Source organism: Rhinolophus hipposideros (genome assembly GCF_964194185.1).
Source record: "Rhinolophus hipposideros genome assembly, chromosome: 19".
NCBI classification, from domain to species: domain Eukaryota; kingdom Metazoa; phylum Chordata; class Mammalia; order Chiroptera; family Rhinolophidae; genus Rhinolophus; species Rhinolophus hipposideros.
The window spans coordinates 19,542,729-19,564,595 of NC_138065.1; the positions used below are offsets into that span (position 1 = coordinate 19,542,729).

The following is a 21,867-nucleotide window of genomic DNA, read 5'->3' on the forward strand; positions in this document are numbered from 1 at the left end:
ATAAATCATTATTCCAATATAAGGCAAGATTTGACCCTTGAACAACAGAGTTGACCTTTGAACAATGCTCCATGCAGTTGAAAATCTGAGTATAACTTTTGACTCCACAAAAACTTAACTACTAATAGCCTGTAAGAAGACTTACCAATAACACAAAGAGTTGATTAACACATATTCTGTATGTCATATGTATTATATGGTATATTCTTACAATAAAGTAAACTGGAGAAAAGAAAATGTTATTAAGAAAATCAGAAAATCATAAGGAAGAAACAATACAGGTATAGGACTGTATGTATTTATTGGAAAAGATCCACATAGAAGTGGACCCATGTAAACTCACGTAGTTCATGGGTCAACTGTGTAGTGCTTTTAACATGTACAATACATTGAAGGGTATTACCATTACAGGATACATATATCTGATTCCCAGAAGATTCAAAATGGTTATTACATACAGAGGGTGCCAAAAAACAAAATGTATGCACATTTTAAGAAAGAAAGCTGTATTAAAATTGTAATACTCAATATATACTGATAACAAAAGATGAATACAAGTCACGTTTGACTTCTGCCACGTACAAGAGGTGTTCAAAATGGTCCAGACACTTCTGATTATGATGTACTACTACTTGAGCAACGTTGACCAAAGTATCCACTTGTATACATTTTTTTGGTTTTTTTTGGCACCCCCAGTATATTGAGATGTGATTATGTTTCAATATGCCTTTTATACCCAAGTGGTCACTAAATCAATAATCTTCATGATTTTGTGTATTCTTGACAAAATTGAATTCATGTTCGAATTGAAAAGATGTCTACTTTTTCATAAAAAAGTATACATGTCACAAAAACTGGAGATATTATCTAATGTCATTGTTCAATTTCAATAGAGAAAATGATCAAAGACAGCAAGTGTCTCTGAAAATAAATCTTAAAGGACAGAGACTAAGTCTACTTAACTAACAGAAAACAAAGCATAGATGACATGGGTTCTTAATCTGGGGTTCAAGAGCTATTTCAAGGAACCCAAGAGCACCCGTAAGATTTTTTTTATAAAATTTTGAGTATTGGCTTTCATCAGATACTCAAATGGATGAGACTGAATATGAATCAGTATAACTAGAAATGTGATGACCTTACTGTTGGCCGAACAATTTTATGACCTTAAGTTATCCAACAACAAATATCTAGATAATAGTATTTCATTTCCACAGTTAAACTGTATTTACCTCTTCCCAAAGCAGTTAAAAAAACCAACAACAAAAATAAAGGTGACACCAAAAACCATCAACTCAAGATTATCTATTTAGATTAGCTTTTAGAAAACTATATGGGATTTTCTATTGCGGTGACTACCAGAGGAAAATAGAGACAGTTTCAGCATAAAAAAATTAGAAAGAGAATGACACATGTTTTTCCAGATATCTTCTTTACAATCCTCTTCCCCATTCCAAGACTTAATGACCAACTCAGTAGAACATCTCAGATATTCCCTCTCAGAATCTTAAGGGTGAAATCCAAATGTCACTCCCCGCCAAAGAAAGGCAAGGACACTCCCTCCATGGAGAGGCAAGGAACGGGTTTCTCCCAGTTTCAAGAAAGTGGGCAAAGCTAAGGCGTGTACTTAAGACAGGAAAGATGCTCCCCATCTGCCAAAATGAGGAGGGGACTTGTCACTCTTGTTTGACAGAGTGGGGGCGGGTGAAGGTGGCGGGGACCCAAATCTTAAGAACTGCAGCACGTGATGGGCCCCGAATCTTAAATGTAGTCATGCCAGATTGGTATGGATATGAAAAAGCAGCTCAGCAGCAGAGTGGTGTTAAAGAAAAGAACCTCCCGGTGAGGAGCTACGTGGCACTAAGCAAACAGTGCTTGGTCTCCCCCACCCCGGCTTCCGCCCCAACCCTTTTCCCCTTTGGTTACCAGTTGCTCCAGATGCCGTAGAGTAGTTCAACAAAAGCGAAAGAGAGGTTCAGGCACAGGAAGAAAAACAGGTTCCGAGACGTCTTGTCCGACAGGATAGACCTGGGCATAACACAAGCGGGGAAGAGTCCGGAGGGTCAAAGAGGTGCCGGGACCCGGACGATTTCAAGACCCTCCCAGTCCACACGCTCCTTCCCTCACAAGTGAGGGTATCCCTGACGCGCCCTTCCTGGACCTCGGGCCATTCTCAGGTCTGGGCCTTCTCCCCTTCTGCCAGACACCCACTTCCCGCAAACACAGCACCCCGCACCTAAACCAGCCCGAGATCTTGCCGAACAGATTGAACTTGGGTGGTTTGTATTCATCGTCCTTGATGGACAGGGGCAACATCTTCAATGCCCGGCGAAGGGCCGGGTCTACTCCCCTCTAGAAGTGGCTCCGCGGGTGATGGCAGTGACAGTGGCGACGCCTCAGACGGAATCCCCAGTGCTAATCCCGGGCCGCGTGCCGCTTCGAGACACAGACACAGACACTCGCCCGGGAACTCGCCGACTTCCGGCCCGGCCGCGCAACGCGTCCTGGGACTAGAAAAGGGGAAGGACCTGCGTGGTGGGCGGGGCTTATGGCCGGGCGGGATGGGTGCGGCGCCGCGGTCCCGAAGGGCCGAACGCAGTAGCAGACACTGGTACTAGGTGGTATGAGGGGCCAACCTGGGGTGGAGTCCACCACCTGGAAGCCGGAAGAAAATCCTGAGATGGGACCGGCGGGCTGGGTGCTGGGAGGTTGAGCGCCCGCTCACGCCCACCCTGACCGCCTACCACAGACGTTCCCGGATGCGCCGGCTCCTAGAATCTGCCCTTTCGCCATTTCCCCCATTAGTGTTGAATCCCAGTGTATTAGGTAGCAAAGCCTAAGAATCTAGGCAACGAAGTGTTTTCTTGCCGCCATTCCTCTGGAAGCGCGAGTGATAGTTTTGGAGGGTGAACTCTGGGCACCCCAATTTTAGTGACCCACCCGACCCGGTCCCCGAAAACAGCGTCTGACCAAATACTGCCACGCCGGAAGCAATCAATAGATCTCTTTCTAAGGAGTGTTGAAGTCCCTTAAAGGGAGCTCCGCAGGGGCCGCGTTTGAATGGAGGTTTGGTCAATATGAATACATTGCTCCCCCCATAATCTCAATCCGCTGATACCCCAAAACTCGAGTGCGTACACAGGTCGCCCCCGGGATCGCAGTCGCGGCTGTTAATTCCTGTCAGACTCTCCCAGCCCGTTTTAAGTGCAGGACAAGCGAACTGGTGGTGGGTCACCGGGCGTGCGGAGCTCAGGAACCGAGCCGGTGGGCCTGTCCCGGCACCGAGGGCCACCCTTGGTCGTTGGAACACTCCTCCCGCCGCCTTTCCGGAAAATTATTTGCGGCAGGTCAGGTTCACGTGAATGACTAAAACTCGTTACCTTGTGGAAGAAATAGGGCAAAGCAGGAGTGGCTTTTGGACGTGGGCTAGAAACTACAAAACCGAGCTTCTTGGGAATTGCCTTTTGGACTAACAGGAAGTGGAGCGTCAGAAAAGGGCGGGGGAGCCACCCAGGTACTGTCCCCTGCTTCAGGCGCTCACTTTGCGGACGGCGTTTTTTCCCGGTTATCCATCCAGCGAATGAGGCAGGATGGACGCGCGCTGCTGGGTTTAGAAAACAAAAACAAAAAACAAAAGAAACGAGCAGGCGAGACCCTGGTTCTGTTCTGTGATAACCAAGCTGCACGCAAATAAATCGGCTGCCCCGCTGCAATCTCTGTCCTGGAGGTAAGGAAATGGCAAAATGCTCTCGTGTTAAATTTTGTAGTGAGGATGAATGATGCATTTTTTTACTCTCATTTTTGGAACTTTGTGCGTATGGGAGGCGGGGGTAGTGATTTGGTGGTTTTATTTTTGAAAAAAATACTTATTCTAAAATTTTAAAGAATGTTCGTGTTGATTAAAACTGTTAAGAACAACTAAATTACAGAAATTAAGTTCTGGAAAGAGTATTTTGTCGTTGCCTTTCTTGGTGTATATTTCGCTAGTATTTTAACTTAAATATAGAAATATTTTCAATTAGCACTATTTACTTATATTTTTTAAAAAGCTTTTATATTAGCCATAGCCTTTCATCTTTACTGCACTGCTGGGGAAAATTAAGTGGGTGCAAACTAGATTAAAGATAGGTAAATATTTACATGGCATTTGGGTTTTTTCTTCAAAACTGCTTTACTTCAATGTGATGTAATTTAGGGGGGGGAGAGGATATGTAGGAATAACCCAATTTCAACAACTGATTTCCAGCGTTCTCTTAAGTCAAGGTCAGCTGCAACTTAAGCCTGTATTTTTGAATTGTGCCTTTGAATTGTGTATTTCATTGTATATTGCTATAAATGAGAAATTGCTCAACTGGTTTATGGAGAAATCTGCAGTACCCTTTTCAAATCGTTTTAAAATAAGTTGGAGAAATTGAAGTTTAATTTCAGTTTTATTGCTTTCCTGGGACTCCCAAATCCATCCCCATTCCCCACCCCCAAAGATATAGCATGGATATTCCTGTGAGGGCCTTCTTTCAAAAAATGGCAGTGCCACTTCACATCTTTCAGTCTTGGATGGCATAATTATCAACTTCAATACTAAAGGCATTTTATTGGAAATATAAATTGGACACTATTTAAATGAGGAAAAGTTCTATGAGTGGAAAACGTTTGTGTCTCACTTCATTTGTCAATTTGAAATATCTGTCTCACTTATGTAAACCAATATATGTTGTCATATCACAGTTACTTTTATTCATTCAACAGTCATTTAATGAGTGTCTACTATGTGGTAGGCTCTGCTGGGGGCAGGGTGGGGGTAGGGAAGAGGGTTATAAAGCCAGGTAAGTCAAAGTTCTTTTTAATGGGAAGAAGGAGCTGATGTGAGAAGAGGGGATTATTCAGTTCAGGATTTTAGAACTGTGTGATGTTTCAGATGTTCACAAGAGATGCCCTTGGTGTAGTGAGGAGGGACATCTATCACTCAGTGAGTCTTTGATACATACTAAGCCACCCTTTTGCCCTTTCAATAACTTGTATCATGAAAGAACATGATTTTGGAAAATCAAAAATGATTCTTCAGCTCTTTCAGGTGGTCATTACAGATGCAGTATCTTGAAAGTCTCCAATCAGATTCTTAAATCCTTCATATATTACCAGATTAAATGGGTTTATAAGATTATAAAATAGATAGATAGAGTAATGAACATTTTAAAAGTAATAAATGGATTTCCACCCTGAACTTTTTAATATTTGTTTAGATCATCTCCTACTAACAAATTGCATTAGGTTAACTATGCAGATGATATGGGAAGGTGGGGTGGGAAACCTAGCTTCTCAGGCATATGATTGAAGGCTGTGAGAAATGAAAGCAGAGAGAATTTAGGGGCAGAAGCTCATCTCCAGCCAGGGTTCCAACTCCATTCTGGCAATAGTCACTATCAGTAAGGAATAGGAAGGATGCCATCTGTCATTTCTCAGGAATCAACCCTGGCATTTATCTGCAACCCTATTTTAGACCCCGTGGTTTTTTAGATGCTTCAGGTTGAATACCCTATGAACCTTTAGTGAAAAAAAGAGTTGTGACAGTAGATAAAACTATGGATACTTAAAAACCTAGGAATTGAATATAAGTGCAAATTGCTAATGCGTTCAGAGATTTTGCTCTGTGGCATGTATGTTCTGGTTTCAAACACATTAGAGAGTCGGGATGATGTGAGCTTGTTCTGCTTCTGGATACTTAAGGGCAAAGTGGAAACAAAAATGTGGCAGTGTTAGCACCAACCTATAGGAAGACACTATGTACCTCATTACCTAAATGTGATTTTTAGAACACAGAATAGTAAATTTGAATTTCTAACAATTCAAAGCCTATGGACAATGGCATTAAAAACATTTTTTAAAATTCCTGCTGATTAACAAAAACATCACAGAAAATGCTTTGATTTCTCTTAATAGTGTCAAGAGAGCCTGTTCCTATCAATTACTAAAGCTATAAGGAAATTTTTTTGAAGTCAAAAGTATCATAATGAGGTAAGTACCAGTATTTTTCTTTGCTCTTTTTTAAGTTGTGATAAAATACACAGATTTGCCATCTTAACCATTTTTAAGTGTACAGTTCTGTAGTGTTCAGTGTATTTACATTGTTGAGCAACCAATCTCTAGAACTTTTTCATCTTGCAAAACAGAAATTCTATATGCATGAAATCCATTTCCCCTTTCCCCAACCCCTTTCAACCACCATCCTACTTTCTGGTTCTATGACATTTATTACTCTAGATACCTCATGTAAGTGGAATCATATAGTGTTTGTCTTTTTGTGACTGGCTTATTTCACTTAGCATAATATCTTCAAGGTTCATCCATGTTGTAACATGTATCAGAATTTCCTTCCTTTTTAAAGGCTTAAGAATACTCCATACCACCTTTTGTTTATCCATTCTTCTGTTGGACATTTGGTTTTTCTCCACCTTTTGGCTATTGTGAATAATGCTGCTGTGAACATGGGTGAAGTACCAGTACTTTTACCAGAGAAAAAGTATTTCCTACAGAGGTATCTTTGTTTCCTTGGAAATAAAAGTTTTTACTTGAGCCAGGGTCTGTTAGAAAATACTGTAAGGTCTCTTTTAGGTCTTATCTATTGAAATAGTAGTCCAGATTATAAAATCAGTACCTATAAAGGTGAGCTATTCTTGTAGATTACATCAAAACTTAAAATAGAGACTATACAAAGACACTGAAAATATAAAATTCTACCTTACAGCTTGCAGGAAGAAATGACATGTTGCAGCAGCATCTAGCTATTCAAATGTGACATTGTAGTTAATGTAGCTATCAATATGTTTTAATAATTCTGTATATACAAGTATATATAGTCTCAAAATGTAGTAAGGGCAGGACTGAGCCTTCTAAATGACAGGATATAAATTGGTTATCAGTGATCATGATAGCTACAATTAATTGGCAATTCCAGGAGAAAGATGCAAGCTAGAAGGAATTTTTGTCTAGCATAATTCAGACCCATGTATTCTGTCAATGGAAAAGACAAATCACTTTAACGATGACAGCCAATCCATGACACAGTTGATCCAGGTTGTAGTCATCTAAATGATCATATCACTGTACAATTGGTCATAAACACAGGAAGGTCACAAGATGAATCTGTGACACGAGGTTGACCCATTTATTATTAGAAGTCCATTCCTATTCTTGCCTTTCTTATTCCTAAATAAATATTTATTATTAACACAAAATAATTTAACTTATTTTGATGTATTTAAACTTATGCAAAAGATAATGGGAACTAAGACCTTATATGAATAGATGGGAGGAAAAGTGAAGGGAAATCATTTAGGAAGGAGAGGATAACGTTGGTAAAAAAAAGAGAGAGAGAGAAAATGTATGGCACTCCTAAAATAAGTGAAAAGAATGAATTTTCTGAATATGGGTAAATGCAAAGGCAAAAACTCTTCCCAAAAGACTAGTACCCGGAAAAGACGTGAAGAGAAGTTACCTTTCATGTACTATTTCTGGCATTCTGTGTTTTGCGATGAAGTAAATTCTTGTATAAGGTTCTTACAATTTTAATGGAAGAAGCGTACTGTGGGCAGTAGCGAACTGACTTTCAGGCCAGTGTACTGACTTAGTTTTCTTTTCCTACCAATCTTCCTGAAGCCTGTAGGATTTTGTCAGTCTCTAAACCCAAACTAAATTTTCATTTCTCAACTAGATGAGACTTTGTTGTCTGTTTAAATCTTATATGCTTCCAGATTAAGAAGATAGTTTCTGGTTATTGTTGCCTCCTAAAAGTTTGGGGAAATTCACAAGGATGATATTATCTAATAAGTGATGATTTTACCCCAAGGCAAATCATATCAATTCTCCAGGAGCTTCCATAGAAACAGAGATGTTCAAAGGTATTTTAATGCAGAATATCTTTGAAAAGATGTGAAAAAATCAGAATTCTACAACATTTTTTATTAAGTAGTTTTGCCACAGATCCAAAAGTCGAAAGGTAGCTTTTGTGGCCTGTGCTTGAGACCACATGTCATGACTTGCTCTCCTAGTCACCTGATGGGGATAACGCAGGTCTTTTAGGGGGGGAAAGGTTTCATAGATACTGTGGGGTCTTAATTGGACCTTAATTTGCATTTAATTTGAGTTTATTCTGTTAAAGTTTCAGGCATATATTCTCCGTTGTGAAATTTAAGACAATTTAAACATAGATTCCCTTACTCCATTCAACCACAAAGAGTTGTGAGCACTTACTCAAAAAATGAGCCAGGCACTGATCTGGATTACAATGGCTGATGGAAACTGCCCTCAAGATACAGTCAGACTCCAAAAAGAGCTGGAGGCACAGTCAATAATTGGAATACCTGGAAGTGAGGTCTAGTGGCACAATGTCCCAAGTTCCCAGGAGCACTGAGGATGGAGAGTGGTGAGAAACATTCACAGGGGAGGGGAGTTTGAAAGAGACTTGGGGGGCGGGGAGTAGGAGTTTGTCAGGTAGAGAGAGGGGAGGTAGAGAAGAAAGCACATACCAACACGTGGAGTCATGGATCAGCATGCTCGCTGTAGGTACTATAAGAGGAGATTCTTTTTGGACTTTGCCTCAGTTTGAACAATGCCTGTCATCTATGCCATAAACTTGGCCAGAAATTGTTCATCAGTGGAACAGCTCTCTCTTCTGACTCTTTTTACACATTTATGGAAGGAAAGCCCAGGCTTGGAATTACTCTCTGCATTCCACTTTGGAATATTTTTACCTCTTGGCAGCAGAGGGTCCTTTTCTGAGCATCTATATTCTGTAATCTTAAGTTTTCAAGCAAGTACCAATTTTGAAGGATGAGACAGAGGAGAAAACAGTCTGTACAACACAAGGCAAATCTCATAGTGAAATGGCGGAATAGTTGTCGTTCTTCCACCATCTGGTGGCATCAAAATGAAAATGACAACTTCTCAACGTACAACATCAAGCTGCTCATTGCATTTCTATTTTATGAGTCATAGGACATAGCTAATTTTTGTTCATGCTGTGTGCTGGCATATTTGTCTTCAAGCTAAAGGAATTGGCTGAGAAAAGATTCTTTATTCAATAGTGTTCTTTCGAGGGAACTTTGATAGATGATGTAGTGAATAACTAAATAGTAGGGTTTTGAAAATTCAGATTGCCTGGTCCATTTAAAGGCATGCAGACATTAGAGAATTCATAAGTGTTGCTTCATAGACTATGTATTATTTACTTTCTTACTCTATCTTATGTCCACATTTAAGAAAAGTTCTTAAAATGCCAAATAATGCTCTTCAAAAAGTTACTCCAGTTCTCAGATATTTAAAAATTCTGATATAGTGACCCAGCTATTCCACTCCTAGGTACTATATACCCAAGAGAAATGAAAACATGTTCACATAAAAACTTGTATGTGAATGTTCATAGCGGCATCATTCATAATAGCAAAATGTGCAAACAACCCAGATGTCCAGCAACTGATGAATAATAGATAAACAAGATGTGGTATATCTATGCAGTGGAATGTTATTTGGCAATAACAAGAATGACGTACCTCTCTATACTACAGCGTGTGCAAACCTTGAAAACATTATGCTAAGTGAAAAAAGCCAAACACAAGGGTCACAGATTGTATGATTCCACTTATATATAATGTCCTGAATAGGCAACTCTATGAAGACAGACAGTAGATTAGTATTTGCCTAGTGCTGAGGTGGAGGTTGGGGGAAATGGGAATGGAGAGTGCCTGCTAATGAATGGGTGTGGAGTTTCTTTTGGGGTGTTAAAAATGTAAAATTAGATTGTGATGGTTGCACAATTTTGTGAATATACTAAAAGGCACTGAACTGTGTACTTTAAATGGGTGAAATTTATGGTATGTGAAATAAATCTCAATAGAGTTTTAAAAAAAAGAAACCAGAATACTAAATACGAACATTTATATTATCTTACAGGTACCTTAGTGACAGTCTTGTGGACTAATTTTTTGACACATCCTTATGGAATTTACCCTAACAGTAGAAAGAGTCATGGACTGTACCATCAGGAGATCCAGATTCTTCCCCTGGATCTGCTACGGGTTAGCTATATGCAGCTGCATGAATTTAGGCAAGTTTTTTATGCCTGGACCTTGAGTTCTTTATCTGTGAAACAAGAAAGTGGCTTCGGAGAGCTCAGAGCTGTCTTTCAGCTCTCTGAGTTTATGTGCTTGTACAATAGGCATTTAAATATTGAGGTGGTTTGGGAGACAAAGCTTTATCCTTCATTGCTTGAGTGTAATAAATAGCAGTGGGGTTTTCAGAGGCCACCTTCCCCCATCATGTTCAAGTGTGTCTTGTTAAGTAAAGTATATGTAGATCCGGGTTTCTGAATCTCTGCATGATTGGCACGTGACGCTGGATATTTCTTTGTTCTAGGGGGCTGTCCTGTCCATTGTAGGATGTTTAGCAGCAACCCTGACATCTACCCACTAGCTAGCAATAACATCTCTCCCCCGTCACAACAATAAAAAATGCCTCCAGACTTTACCAAATATCCCCTGGAGAGCAAAATTGTTTCTGTTGAAACCCCTGGTGTTAAAGATGCTAGAATAAAAATATCAAAATAACTAAAAGGATGTGCTCTCAACCTATGAAGAATTAATAAGTTAATATATATGCAAAAAATATCATTTGGGGGATCTTTAATTTTTCAGATGATTAGAAGAAGGGGAGGGATTTTTGCTTTGTTTCGCTGACATTTACTGTGTTTATCAAAGTCATATTTAATGTAATGTAGATATGGATAGGAGAAGGGCCAGAAAGGGAATAGACTAACAGCTGTCAGATCCTTTTTGGAATGAGGCAGGGTGCTAGAAAATATATACAGACATAATTTTTAAAAGAAATAAGAAAAAACCAAAACCTATGAGGAATGTAAGGAATTGAGGGCAAGAGAACTAGAAGGTACCTATATTTACTTATTGGTTCCTTCCAAGTAAGATGTAGGTTATCCAGAAGTGTTCTTATATCCCCCATTCACAGCGCAAAGCTGTGAATTAGGTGACAGTTTCTTCTCTAGAAAAAGAACAGAGGGGCCGGCCAGGTGGCTCAGGCGGTTAGAGCTCCATGCTCCTAACTCCGAAAGCTGCCGGTTCGATTCCCACATGGGCCAGTGGGCTCTCAACCACAAGGTTGCCAGTTCAATTCCTCCAGTCCCGCAAGGGATGGTGGGCAGCGCCCCCTGCAACCAAGATTGAACATGGCACCTTGAGCTGAGCTGCCACTGAGCCCCCGGATGGCTCAGTTGGTTGGAGCTGTCCTCTCAACCACAAGGTTGCCGGTTCGACTCCCGCAAGGGATGGTGGGCTGCGCCCCCTGCAACTAGCAACAGCAACTGGACCTGGAGCTGAGCTGCGCCCTCCACAACTAAGACTGAAAGGACGACAACTTGAAGCTGAACAGCACCCTCCACAACTAAGATTGAAAGGACAACAACTTGACTTGGAAAAAAGTTTTGGAAGTATACACACTGTTCCCCAATAAAGTCCTATTAAAAAAAAAAAAGAAAAAGAAAAAGAACAGAAGAAAGCTACATATTGAAGCCCAAATAGCTGCGAAGTCCTCATGACTCTCCAAACTCATCTGAAGCCGTTTCTAATGGGCCTACAACTGAGTTCCAGACTTTGGCAGTTCTCAAAGTACAGATATGCCACTTGCACTGCAGTCTATTAAGTTCTTGCTCTTCCTGCTCTTCTAGACAGACACACACACAAAAAATGACGTAATTTTCTTGGGCTGCATTATTTAATAAATACTACATGAAATATTTACACTGTCCTTCTAAAGGTGTAATTTATTCATATCTCACAAAACATTCTTAATATAGGTAAAATAAGGGGTTAGAAGCTATCTGAAAGAGGAATTCTATGATGGGAATGGAGATAAACTCCTTAAAAGTATACATAAAAGTACAACAATCATTCGTGAGTATCTTTGACAATGTGTACTTATAGTAAGCTACAGGAATGAATCTACATTACTTTTTCTAGACTAAAATTGTCAGATAGTAAGTTATCAGAGACGTCAGAGACTAGAAACACTTCTATGTAAGTTTTACAATATGCTATTCCTACTCAGCTGTAGAAAATGAACATTAAGATCTTAATCAGTGCATTCTTTAATGCAATTGCCAGATGATTCTTTATTCTGAGTGCTTATAACTAGCCATTTTTATGCAAAACTGAATGTGTGTTTTAGGAGACCTGCTTTTGATTCAGTATTAGGTTGAAATTCACAGTGAAATCCAAGGCCTTTGAACCAAGATAATTATTTTATTATTTGTCTTCGGTTAACTACATTAACAGTATGTGTTGTTTTAGTTAGAGGGTGAATACTATAAAAGCATTGTACTCTAAAACCTTAAACTACTGTCCTTGAAAAATAACCATGGTAAAACTGAGATTTCTTTAAAAATAATTAATTTTATTCATACCTTAGAATGAGGCCATGATACAAGGGGAAACATAAGATTGCTCTTTTTATAGAACAGGCTACAGAAAAAGTCCAGGAAAGAATGTCCTTGAACACTCTCCGAAAAGGTTACTAATGTTAACATTGCTTTTCAAATCTAGACTATTGAAAAGTGAAAGTTTGCTGAATGACAATGACCATTCTTTCATCCTTATGAAGAAGCTCTTTTTTGCCTGCACATGCCTTAGTGCACTAGCACATTATGGAATGTATGCCCCAGCCCCCTTGGAATGCTCCATTCCCCGTTCTCGTTCTCATAAACTTCAAAGGGAGATTGTAGCAGAATGGCTGATGTGGTCTCTCCCTGTCCTTGCTGAGCTACAGAGAGAGAAACTGTTTCTACAATCACAAAACACCTCACAACATGAAAGAAGATCATGGGAATGTGATTGTCACTTTAACCCAAGCACTGCCAAATCTCCTGAATGAAAAACAAAAGGTCGATTGTACATCATTTAGAAAACAAAGTGAGATTTCGTTTGGAATCTAATATGTTAGACAGGAAGATTTAGACTATAGTCTTAGGATTACATGTGTAATAATGGCCTAGCTGCAAAAGCCCAACTTAAAGCACAAGGTATGAAATCGAGAGCTTAGATATATACACACAGTGCACTTTTCCAAGATGGAGACAACCAAAACTAAACTGTACAGAGGCAGTGTTGTACAAAGAACAGTGACAGTGGCTCTGTGCAGTTAGCGCTGTGGGTTAGCACTTAGAAGTCTTTTCCAGCTCATTGTCTTTGTCTGTATTAAGAAATAGATGAGATTATCTGCTTCTTTTATAGCCTAAGAAGAGAAATTGTATCAAAAATAGTAAGATAAGATAGACTATGATTCAAAGTCATCAAGAAAAATATCTCATTCTTTCTGATTCTAAAAGATCTATTTTTTTCTTAAAGTGTTTTTAAAATGTTTAGAAACTCCTCATTGACTTTTGTTTTTAGTCTTTTCAGAAGTAAATTTCTTTGAACATTCTTTTTCCTCATATCTGGCTTTTGTGCTTGAATAGAGTTAAGAATAGATCTTGGATATATGCTAAGATGTGTTGACCTAAGAATGTCCAAACCTATAGAGAATTTTTATAAAAATTTATTTGAGCCAAACAGAGGATATACCTGGAAGCAAAATATCAACAGACTAGAATGGCAGTTTACAGCTTTTATGCATTTTGAATGAAAGAGGGAACTAAGGAAGATTACATGAGGGTGGGAGAAAGCAGGAATTGTATTACAGGATAGTGAAGATTATGTGCCCTCTCAGGGTGGTTACAGTTTATTTCAAAGGTGTGTTAACCTAGATGCACAAAAACAGTGGATAGGACTTACTTAAGGTAAAGGTAAGCCTTTTACGAAAGAAGTTTTAGGCCTGGGGCATGACTACCCACTATGACCTGCCCAGTTAGGAATTTATGGTCTGATCACCCTGTTAGGTTACTTTCCGTGGAACCCCTTTTTTGTCCACAGATATATGTAACATCTCAGTTGCCAAAAGACAAAATAAGGACATACCTAGAAAGATTACGGAGGCTTGAGGTAGAGTGAGTAATGTCTTGGTATGTAATTACCCCTGGTCATTCGCAGAACGTGAAAAAATTCACGAGACTCAAAAAGTAGGAAAGCAAGAAAAGGTTTATTGACAGTCAGACAGAGAGAGAGAGAGAGCCGTGGCAGTGTCTGGAGAGGTGGCTGCCATGGATTTCCGTTTGGAAGAGAAATATAGGCAAAGGGAGTTTCTTGGGCAGTCTGATAGAGAAAGCTGTGGCAGGTTTCTGTTTAGCTGGGGTTTTATATTTTTCCATGCAGGATGTAGGGTGCTTGTCAACTTGCAGGGGGGCTGCTGTTGAAATTGTGTTCTTCTGGGAACTGTCCTGTTCCCATCCATGATGGCTGTCAGCTTGCAGGATGTTGCTGTTGCGATTGGGAACTGTTCTGTTCTCACCTATGAAGGATGTAAGGTGCTTGTCACCTTGCAGGTGCAGTGCTGGCCAGGGGAGTCAGAGCCAACATTAATATGTAAGCTTGTTTCTACTAACTCACAAGTTCACTCCTGTTAACTCTTTATTTGTCTCGTCAAGTAAGGTCTGGAATCAGAAGCAGAAACAGCAGGGGAATAAAGAAACAGCAACAATTTAAGGTCAATGTGCTCCAGAAGGAGGCAGCAGGTGTGATAATGAAGCTGTAGTGGAAGCCAGAAAATCAGAGTTCTAGGTCTCTGTGAAACTGCCTGTGAGATTTAACTTTTCCTTACATATACACATATGATTGAGAGTTTTGCTTTGACAAAATATTTTGACCGGTAAATACCCAGGCCACATTCATCTGTTATTCACCTACTATTCCGTGGCCATCTCCAGCAGTTCCTTGAGGTATAGTGAAGAAAGGGAGAGCACGTAGCTAACTACCGTAACTGGGATCCTTGTGTACTGGGAGACGATGCCCTTCTCAGAGCAGCCTGCATCTGAATCCAGGCTGTACACTCCCGAGCCCATAATGATTAGCGACCTGGAGCTCTGGCAGGTTTTCCTGGATGTAAATCCTAACTCCATTACTTAAATTGCCTAGTAGTCTTGAGAGAGTTATTTAACCTCTGTAAGCATCCAAACTATTAGATGGGAATAATAATAGTAAGTGATAAACTAGATCCTGTCACCCCCCCTTGAAACCCTCCAACAGTTTCCCACCTCAGGTAGAATAAAATCTATATTCCTTATTCAAGGTGACCAGATCCCCCATAATCTGGCCCTTACATATCATGTCACTTTGATTTATTCTTTTCATTACTACTATCCCAAATTATCTTTGAGTTTGTTTGCTTTATCATTCTCTACTTTCTCCTCTGCTACTGAAAGCAGAGACCTTGTCTATCTTATCCATTGCTGGACTCATAGAACCTAGACAATACCTGGCACAATGAGTGCTTAATAACTACTTGTTTATTGAATAAATAAGTACATATTATGACATTCAGCATACACAGTATAAGGTCTAATAAATAATATAGTGTACATAGTACACTATAACTGTTCGCTACTGCTACCATAATCATCTGCTTCATATTGTTAGGGTTCTGCATATAATTTCATTTGGAAAAAAGTTTCCTACCAAAAAGTAAGTTTAAAACTAGTATACTGCAGTTATGAAGTTAGTATAATGCATATATCAAAACATCCACTTGTGCACCTTAAATGCATATGATGTTCATATGTCGATGATATCTCAATAAAGCTGTTTTTAAAATGAGTATACTACTAAGGAAAATATGATCCCATTTGTAAACACAATCTCAGCTTCAAATTTTTTATAGTAAAATGAGAATAAATTTTAAAATGCACTTCTTAATTCTTCCTATTTGGTGTGTAGATCTTTTGTCTGCAACTGCAAAGCAAGCAGACCTAGAAAGGAAGGTTTATTCACTGGCCTTATTATCTTAGGCCAAATTACCTTATCAAAGAGGCGGGGATAACTGAAATTGAATCAACTAAAAGAAGATTAACCTCTCTCATTAAAAAAGCAAAAACAAAACATGATGACTAGTAAGAATGCTAAGATTCTAAATTTCATTTCCATTTCTATTCCAGGTGTTGCCACATCTGCAAACTTCCTGGCAGAGTGATGGGAATTCGAGTGCTTCGCTTCTCTTTGGTGGTCGTCCTTGTGTTACTACTGGTAGCTGGGGCTTTGACCACTTTACTTCCTAATGTCAGAGAAGACAAGATGCCCACGTCACGCAGGGAAATAAAATCCCAGAGCAAGTCCACCCTGGATTCCTTTACTCTCATCATGCAGACATACAACAGAACGGATCTCTTACTGAGACTTTTAAATCATTATCAGGCAGTACCACATCTGCACAAAGTGATTGTGGTGTGGAACAATGTTGGGGAGAAGGGACCAGAGGAGCTGTGGAATTCTCTGGGGCCTCACCCTGTCCCTGTAATCTTCAAACCACAGACAACAAACAGGATGAGAAATCGGCTCCAGGTCTTTCCTGAGCTGGAGACTAGTGGTGAGTTGCAGCTGGGTTCTTAGCTTGGCAGGTCTGCAGCTAACCAGAGCTGGGGGTGGGTATGTGGACTTCTGGCCTCCTACTTGTCTTAATTGTCTGGAGAAAATAAGGGAAATTTGATCATAAGGAAGCCCCTTGAAAAACTTAAGGGGCAATTTCCAAGATGTCAAGAAGCAGTTTCCTGGGGAAGAAAGCACGTACATCTTTACAACAGTAACAAAGAGGTTAATATTAAGAAAGAAGATACGCTATAATTACATATTATTGCATCACAGGAGGTAGTGAAATGCCATTTAACTTAGGTTTAATGTATTTCTTGCCACCTACTTTTTTGATCCCATTCATAGCAGTTTCATGAGGTTGTAATTTGCTTTCAAAAAAACCTTGGTTTTATTTATTTATAGGTTTATTAGTTTCTAGGATAATGGATGATAAGTACATGATAATTTCCTCTCAGGTAGTTATAAAGTCAATTATAATTCAAATTAAAAAAATTTCTGCTAGACAAATTTCTCCAAGAATGCATATCTTATTTACTAATTTTCTTAGACGATACCTCATTTCAATGATATATATAGACACCATTGTATCTTACTAGTTTTGTTTTTATTTCCAAACTGTTCGATTTAAATTTTTTCCTTTCATTTCAGCAGTGTTAATGGTAGACGATGACATGCTAATTAGCGCCCAGGACCTTGGTTTTGCTTTCTCAGTTTGGCAGGTAAGGTTACTACATTCTTTGTGAAATCATCAGAATAAAGCCTTATCTAGTCTTTAACCAGGGCAGCATGTTTAATGTGGGAGTCACCCAAAATAACGTACGCAATATTTATCTAAAAGATAAACAAGTTTGTTATAACCAAGATTTCCCGTGCTCAGTTAAGTCAACCTGAAAGTTCTGCTATCTTTTATCTGTATTTGATTTATATTTGGCATACTGGGAAGAGCCAGAACTACCTTCCAAGGAATAATGAGGAAATACTCTGGTATATGGTATAGCAAAGACTAGAATGCAGACATATTTTCTGCAAGGCCATCGATGTGAGTCTCAAATGAGAAGTATATTTTTGTATTAATGCTGTATATAACTTGCATTAAAAGAAAGCATTTATTACATCTACAAAATTTAATCCTGATTCTGAGGCCATTGTTTAGAAATGAGTAATAATAATAATGCTATGTGTACCATTGTCATGGCAGGTTTGTTTTGTTTTTGTTTTTTTCCTAAATCCTAGCTGGGATAAATGGACACAAATTGCTCACTATTCTATCAAAACAGCTCTTTCCTGTTGAATATGTGTTAATGGTAGCTGGCTTTTACAAATTGCACTACGATTACCTGAAGCTAGAACTGACACAAATATACTCCAAAACGCTGTCAAATATTTAAACACTGTACTACCCAATAAATGGTCTAATTGGCACTATAGTAACTCCTTAATTAGCTACTTGGAATAGAATAACATTGCATATTAATGGTAAGTGGTCACAGGATTCTGCAGATACCAGCATTCCCAAAACTACAGTTTTTAACTTCATGCCTAGTGAACTGATCAACAGGTTTTTTTCCATATTAGCAGTTTTTTCAGCCCTGTAAATAAAGCTTTTTAGGCAAAAAATTCCACTGTGATACTCCAGCTATGAGATATCTATTCAGGTAAAAAATCAATTTCCCTAAAATGTCAGGGGTTGGGGGAAATACGAAGACTGTGGTTAATTAGAACAATGCAAATAAACCATAATTAAAGATGGATAAATAGGATTTTAGATTTTATGCATAAAAATATCAAGAGCAAGTGCAATCCATTGCCCAAGATAATCTGACTCCTAAACTTTGATGCCATCAGTGCCCTGCATCGTGTAATGATTTGATGTAATGCAGTGTAATGTACGGAGGCAAGCAATAGTAGGCATCTTTGTGCCTTCCCACTCAAGCCATACCTCCACTTTTGGTGCTTTCCCTTTCCTCCTCTAGTCATCTCTGAAATTTCTTTCATTCTCCTAGGTTATGTACATGGTACGTCTTCTCTGACACCTCCCAGCCTTTATCCCCCACTGCTTGACCTTCCCCTTTGCCTCCCAGCAACACAGCTGTCTTTCTGTCCTCAGTGCTCCCATGAAATTAACCCATCTGCACTTACAGCTTTCTCACACCCTGGTAGTTTCTTGTTCACATACTAGACCATACCCTTTCTAGATTGTGACTTCTTGGAAATGGGATATAACCCAGTCTGATGTGTGTGTGTGTATCCCTAGTTTAGTGGCTGTTCAGTAAATGAGTGAAACTCAATTTATGAGATTAGACTAAACCTTGTAACCCTATCAGTTCTTATCTATTTTGCATGCTTCAATGGTTTTCTTCTTTGCTGATATTTTTAGTCACTTTCAACCTAATATTGTTTTACTGCTATCCTTTCTTCAAAGATCCTGACACATCTTACTGTATTTCTCTATATTGTCATATTTTTAAAAAGAAAACACCCAAGCTGGAAAGGGATAAAAATATTACATTGTCTAAATTCAACAGGGACTTTTAAGAACTTTGAAGTCATTATGGAAAAACAGTAAAATCATACATGCAGACCCATAATTTTATATACTCTTAAGAGATTAAAACAGTTTTTCAAAATAATTACATTGTATCTTCTTTTCTCCTGTAATAGCATTCATACAGTCAACTTTCTTGCAGCATACTTTGAAGAACCAGACTCATTGGTGACTAGAATGTATTAATATCAAATAATGTTTATATTAGGAGAACATTTGTGAGGTTAGAAATTTTGTTAGAGAAATGGGTTGTGATGGAATTTGACCTGTAAACTTATCGGGACATAGATTTATGAACTTGCCTGGAGTTAGGTGAAACCACGAATAAAATAAAGTTGACAAATCCATTTAATTCTCTCTATAATAAATGATTGCCTTTTTCACCATGTCTGCTCTAAAGAAATGCCACACTTAATTGTTCTTTTTCCATCTGTTCAGCAATTTCCTGATCAGATTGTAGGATTTGTTCCTAGAAAGCATGTTTCAACTTCATCAGGTATCTATAGTTATGGAGGTTTTGAACTGCAGACAACAGGCTTTGGAGATGGTGACCAGTATTCTGTGGTGCTGATTGGAGCCTCATTCTTCAATAGCAAATACCTTGAACTCTTTCAGAGGCAACCTGCAGCCGTCCATGCTTTGATAGATGAAACGCAAAACTGTGATGATATTGCCATGAACTTTATCATTGCCAAGCACACTGGGAAGACTTCAGGGATATTTGTGAAACCTGTAAACATGGGCAATTTAGAAAAAGAAACCACCGGTGGCCATTCTGGAATGTGGCATCGAGCTGAGCACTTTCTGCAGAGGTCTTACTGTATCAATAAGCTTGTTAATATCTATGATGGCATGCCCTTAAAGTACTCCAACATAATGATCTCTCAGTTTGGTTTTCCATATGCCAACCACAAAAGTAAAATGTGAACAACAAACTAAAACTAAAACTTCAAAACTGACTAGTATTTGAGTAGCTTCTCCATGCCATGATTGGTTGGTTTATTTTTTTTTAAGCAACATCATGAACTTTTATCAACTCCAGAAGTATCTACAAAGGAAAAATTACACAGCACTTCTAGGATATAAACTTCATATGAACTTCAAAAACCAAGGAGTTTATATTATTCAGGTAGGTCTTCTTGTGAAAAAGTCTTCATCCATGAATATAACTGCTAGGTCAGCGACTTTATCACTTACCTTCTAAGACTTTTCCCCAATTTCTTTGACTCCTGGCATTTGCCTTAAGGACCCACAGCAAGCTGTTTCCTGAACCAGAAACTCCAGAGAAGCATTTCTGAGCTTTCATTTGAAGTCTGAAATGTCTCTTTAGCAAAAGCCTGTGGTGTCGGGACAAGCCATGTGAGGAGAGACTAATCTCACTCTCATATGAAAACAAGTGGAAAATTCATGACGATCAGTGCTTCCTTTGGGGTCCTCCCATCCAGCCCTTTCCCGGACTGAGGCAGCCCAGCAAGGTTTTGCTGCAACCATCAGTGCTTTTATTTTTGTTGATAAGTCTATTGTGACTGGGAGGATTAATTTTAGTAGCTGGAGGATGTCTAGTTTGATTGATTTTCATGAACATTTATTGCATGGATCACAAAAAAAGTGCAGCCAATGTTTCTAAATGTAACCTATATGTAGCAAGAAGTAAATGTTTTGCTAGATTCAGGTAGTGCATTTTGTCACTAAATCTGACCTTGAGATTGTACATTCTTATATTTTACATAAAGTATGTGTTGTTTAAGAAACATGTATAAAATAACTTCTGAAAAAATGATTGGTTAAAACCTTTAGTATCAAAGATCTTTATTGTCAGGGCATAGGTTATCCCATGGTTACTAAAGAGTTGTGTGTATTATATACGAAGTCAGTCTCTTTCAAAAAAGATCTAAGGCACTATTCATCATCAAGAAATTTCGATTACATAGATACAGGAAAAAAGAAGAGACTGAGTCATAGGCGGAGAATTCTATAGGGAATCTGCATCAGTTAATTGTTAAGTTGCCCACTCTCTGTTATATGATTTAGTATTTGTCTACCACACAGTGTTTGTATTTGGTCTTGTTCACTACTGGTAGCAAGCAGTACTTAATTAGTCTTCTGTATTTTACTTTTCTTGTTATCCTCCTCCTCCTCCTTCTCCTGCTCCTCCTCTTACACCTCCCCTCCTTTTTCCTCCTTCCATAATATCATTATATTCTCATAATTGCAAAGCTCTGGAAATATTATAATAATCATGGTTTGTGTTCCAACAATAAGGTCTCTGTAATTAGTTCAGTATATGTTGTTTCTTTACACTGGCATGTGTATGTGTCTTACTGCAGTCAGATAAAACCAAGAGAATGCAGAACCTCACTAAAAATCTATAATGTTAATTATCTGCTTTGTCCACTCTTGGTAGTGATTTTTTGCCCTTTGGGATTCCACTGGCAGATAAATAAAATAAAATAAACTTTTATCCTCCTGGTGTTTCATGTTAATTAAGCAGAATCAAGTTTTCGTGGTTGATATTTTTACAAATTTCTAAATATTCTAGAATATTGCTTAGGATAAGGCAGAGACATTAGCTACATTCCCTGTGGGAAAATTTTCCATTGGGAAAATGTCCCCAGATTTTATTTTCTACTTTGTGTTCTTAAAATTGTCTTAAGCATCACAAAAGTTAATCATATCATGTTTTTCAGACATAGAGCAAATATGAAAACAAAATGAAGTACAGTCTATATTACAAAGACTCTTGCATTGTGGCTAGAATTCTATTAAAACTGTTTTTCCCTGTATACCTCTTATTGTTCCAAATGGTCCAGA

The 21,867-nt window shown here is 38.7% G+C and overlaps 2 protein-coding genes across 3 annotated transcripts in view; one reads left to right on the plus strand and one right to left on the minus strand.

Moving 5' to 3' along the window:
• Positions 1–2,488, minus strand: part of SLC30A7 (solute carrier family 30 member 7) — a 67,036-nt gene extending 64,548 nt beyond the window's left edge. For both annotated transcript variants that reach the window (XR_013991695.1, XM_081025561.1), the window contains exons 1-2: positions 2,237–2,488; positions 1,927–2,028 (exon numbers count right to left, since the gene is read on the minus strand). Coding sequence is in view for 1 of the 2 variants with exons in the window: in XM_081025561.1 (XP_080881687.1) it covers positions 1,927–2,028; positions 2,237–2,316 (182 nt within the window). In the remaining variant the exon portion in view is untranslated. The remainder of the gene's footprint in view (positions 1–1,926; positions 2,029–2,236) is intronic.
• A 1,102-nt stretch (positions 2,489–3,590) lies between these two features.
• Positions 3,591–21,541, plus strand: EXTL2 (exostosin like glycosyltransferase 2). Its single transcript, XM_081025562.1, has 5 exons — positions 3,591–3,727; positions 5,938–6,012; positions 16,082–16,509; positions 17,160–17,230; positions 19,495–21,541. The coding sequence occupies exons 2-5, from the start codon at positions 6,008–6,010 to the stop codon at positions 19,981–19,983; spliced, it is 993 nt and encodes a 330-aa protein (XP_080881688.1). The 5' UTR covers positions 3,591–3,727; positions 5,938–6,007; the 3' UTR covers positions 19,984–21,541.
• The last annotated feature ends 326 nt before the right edge of the window (positions 21,542–21,867 follow it).

Excerpts from the sequence above, each read along its gene's own strand:
- EXTL2 (XM_081025562.1), top strand. Across the intron at positions 16,510-17,159 it reads TCCTGAGCTGGAGACTAGTG|CAGTGTTAATGGTAGACGAT; the intron begins GTGAGTTGCAGC and ends CTTTCATTTCAG. Across the intron at positions 17,231-19,494 it reads TTGCTTTCTCAGTTTGGCAG|CAATTTCCTGATCAGATTGT; the intron begins GTAAGGTTACTA and ends CCATCTGTTCAG.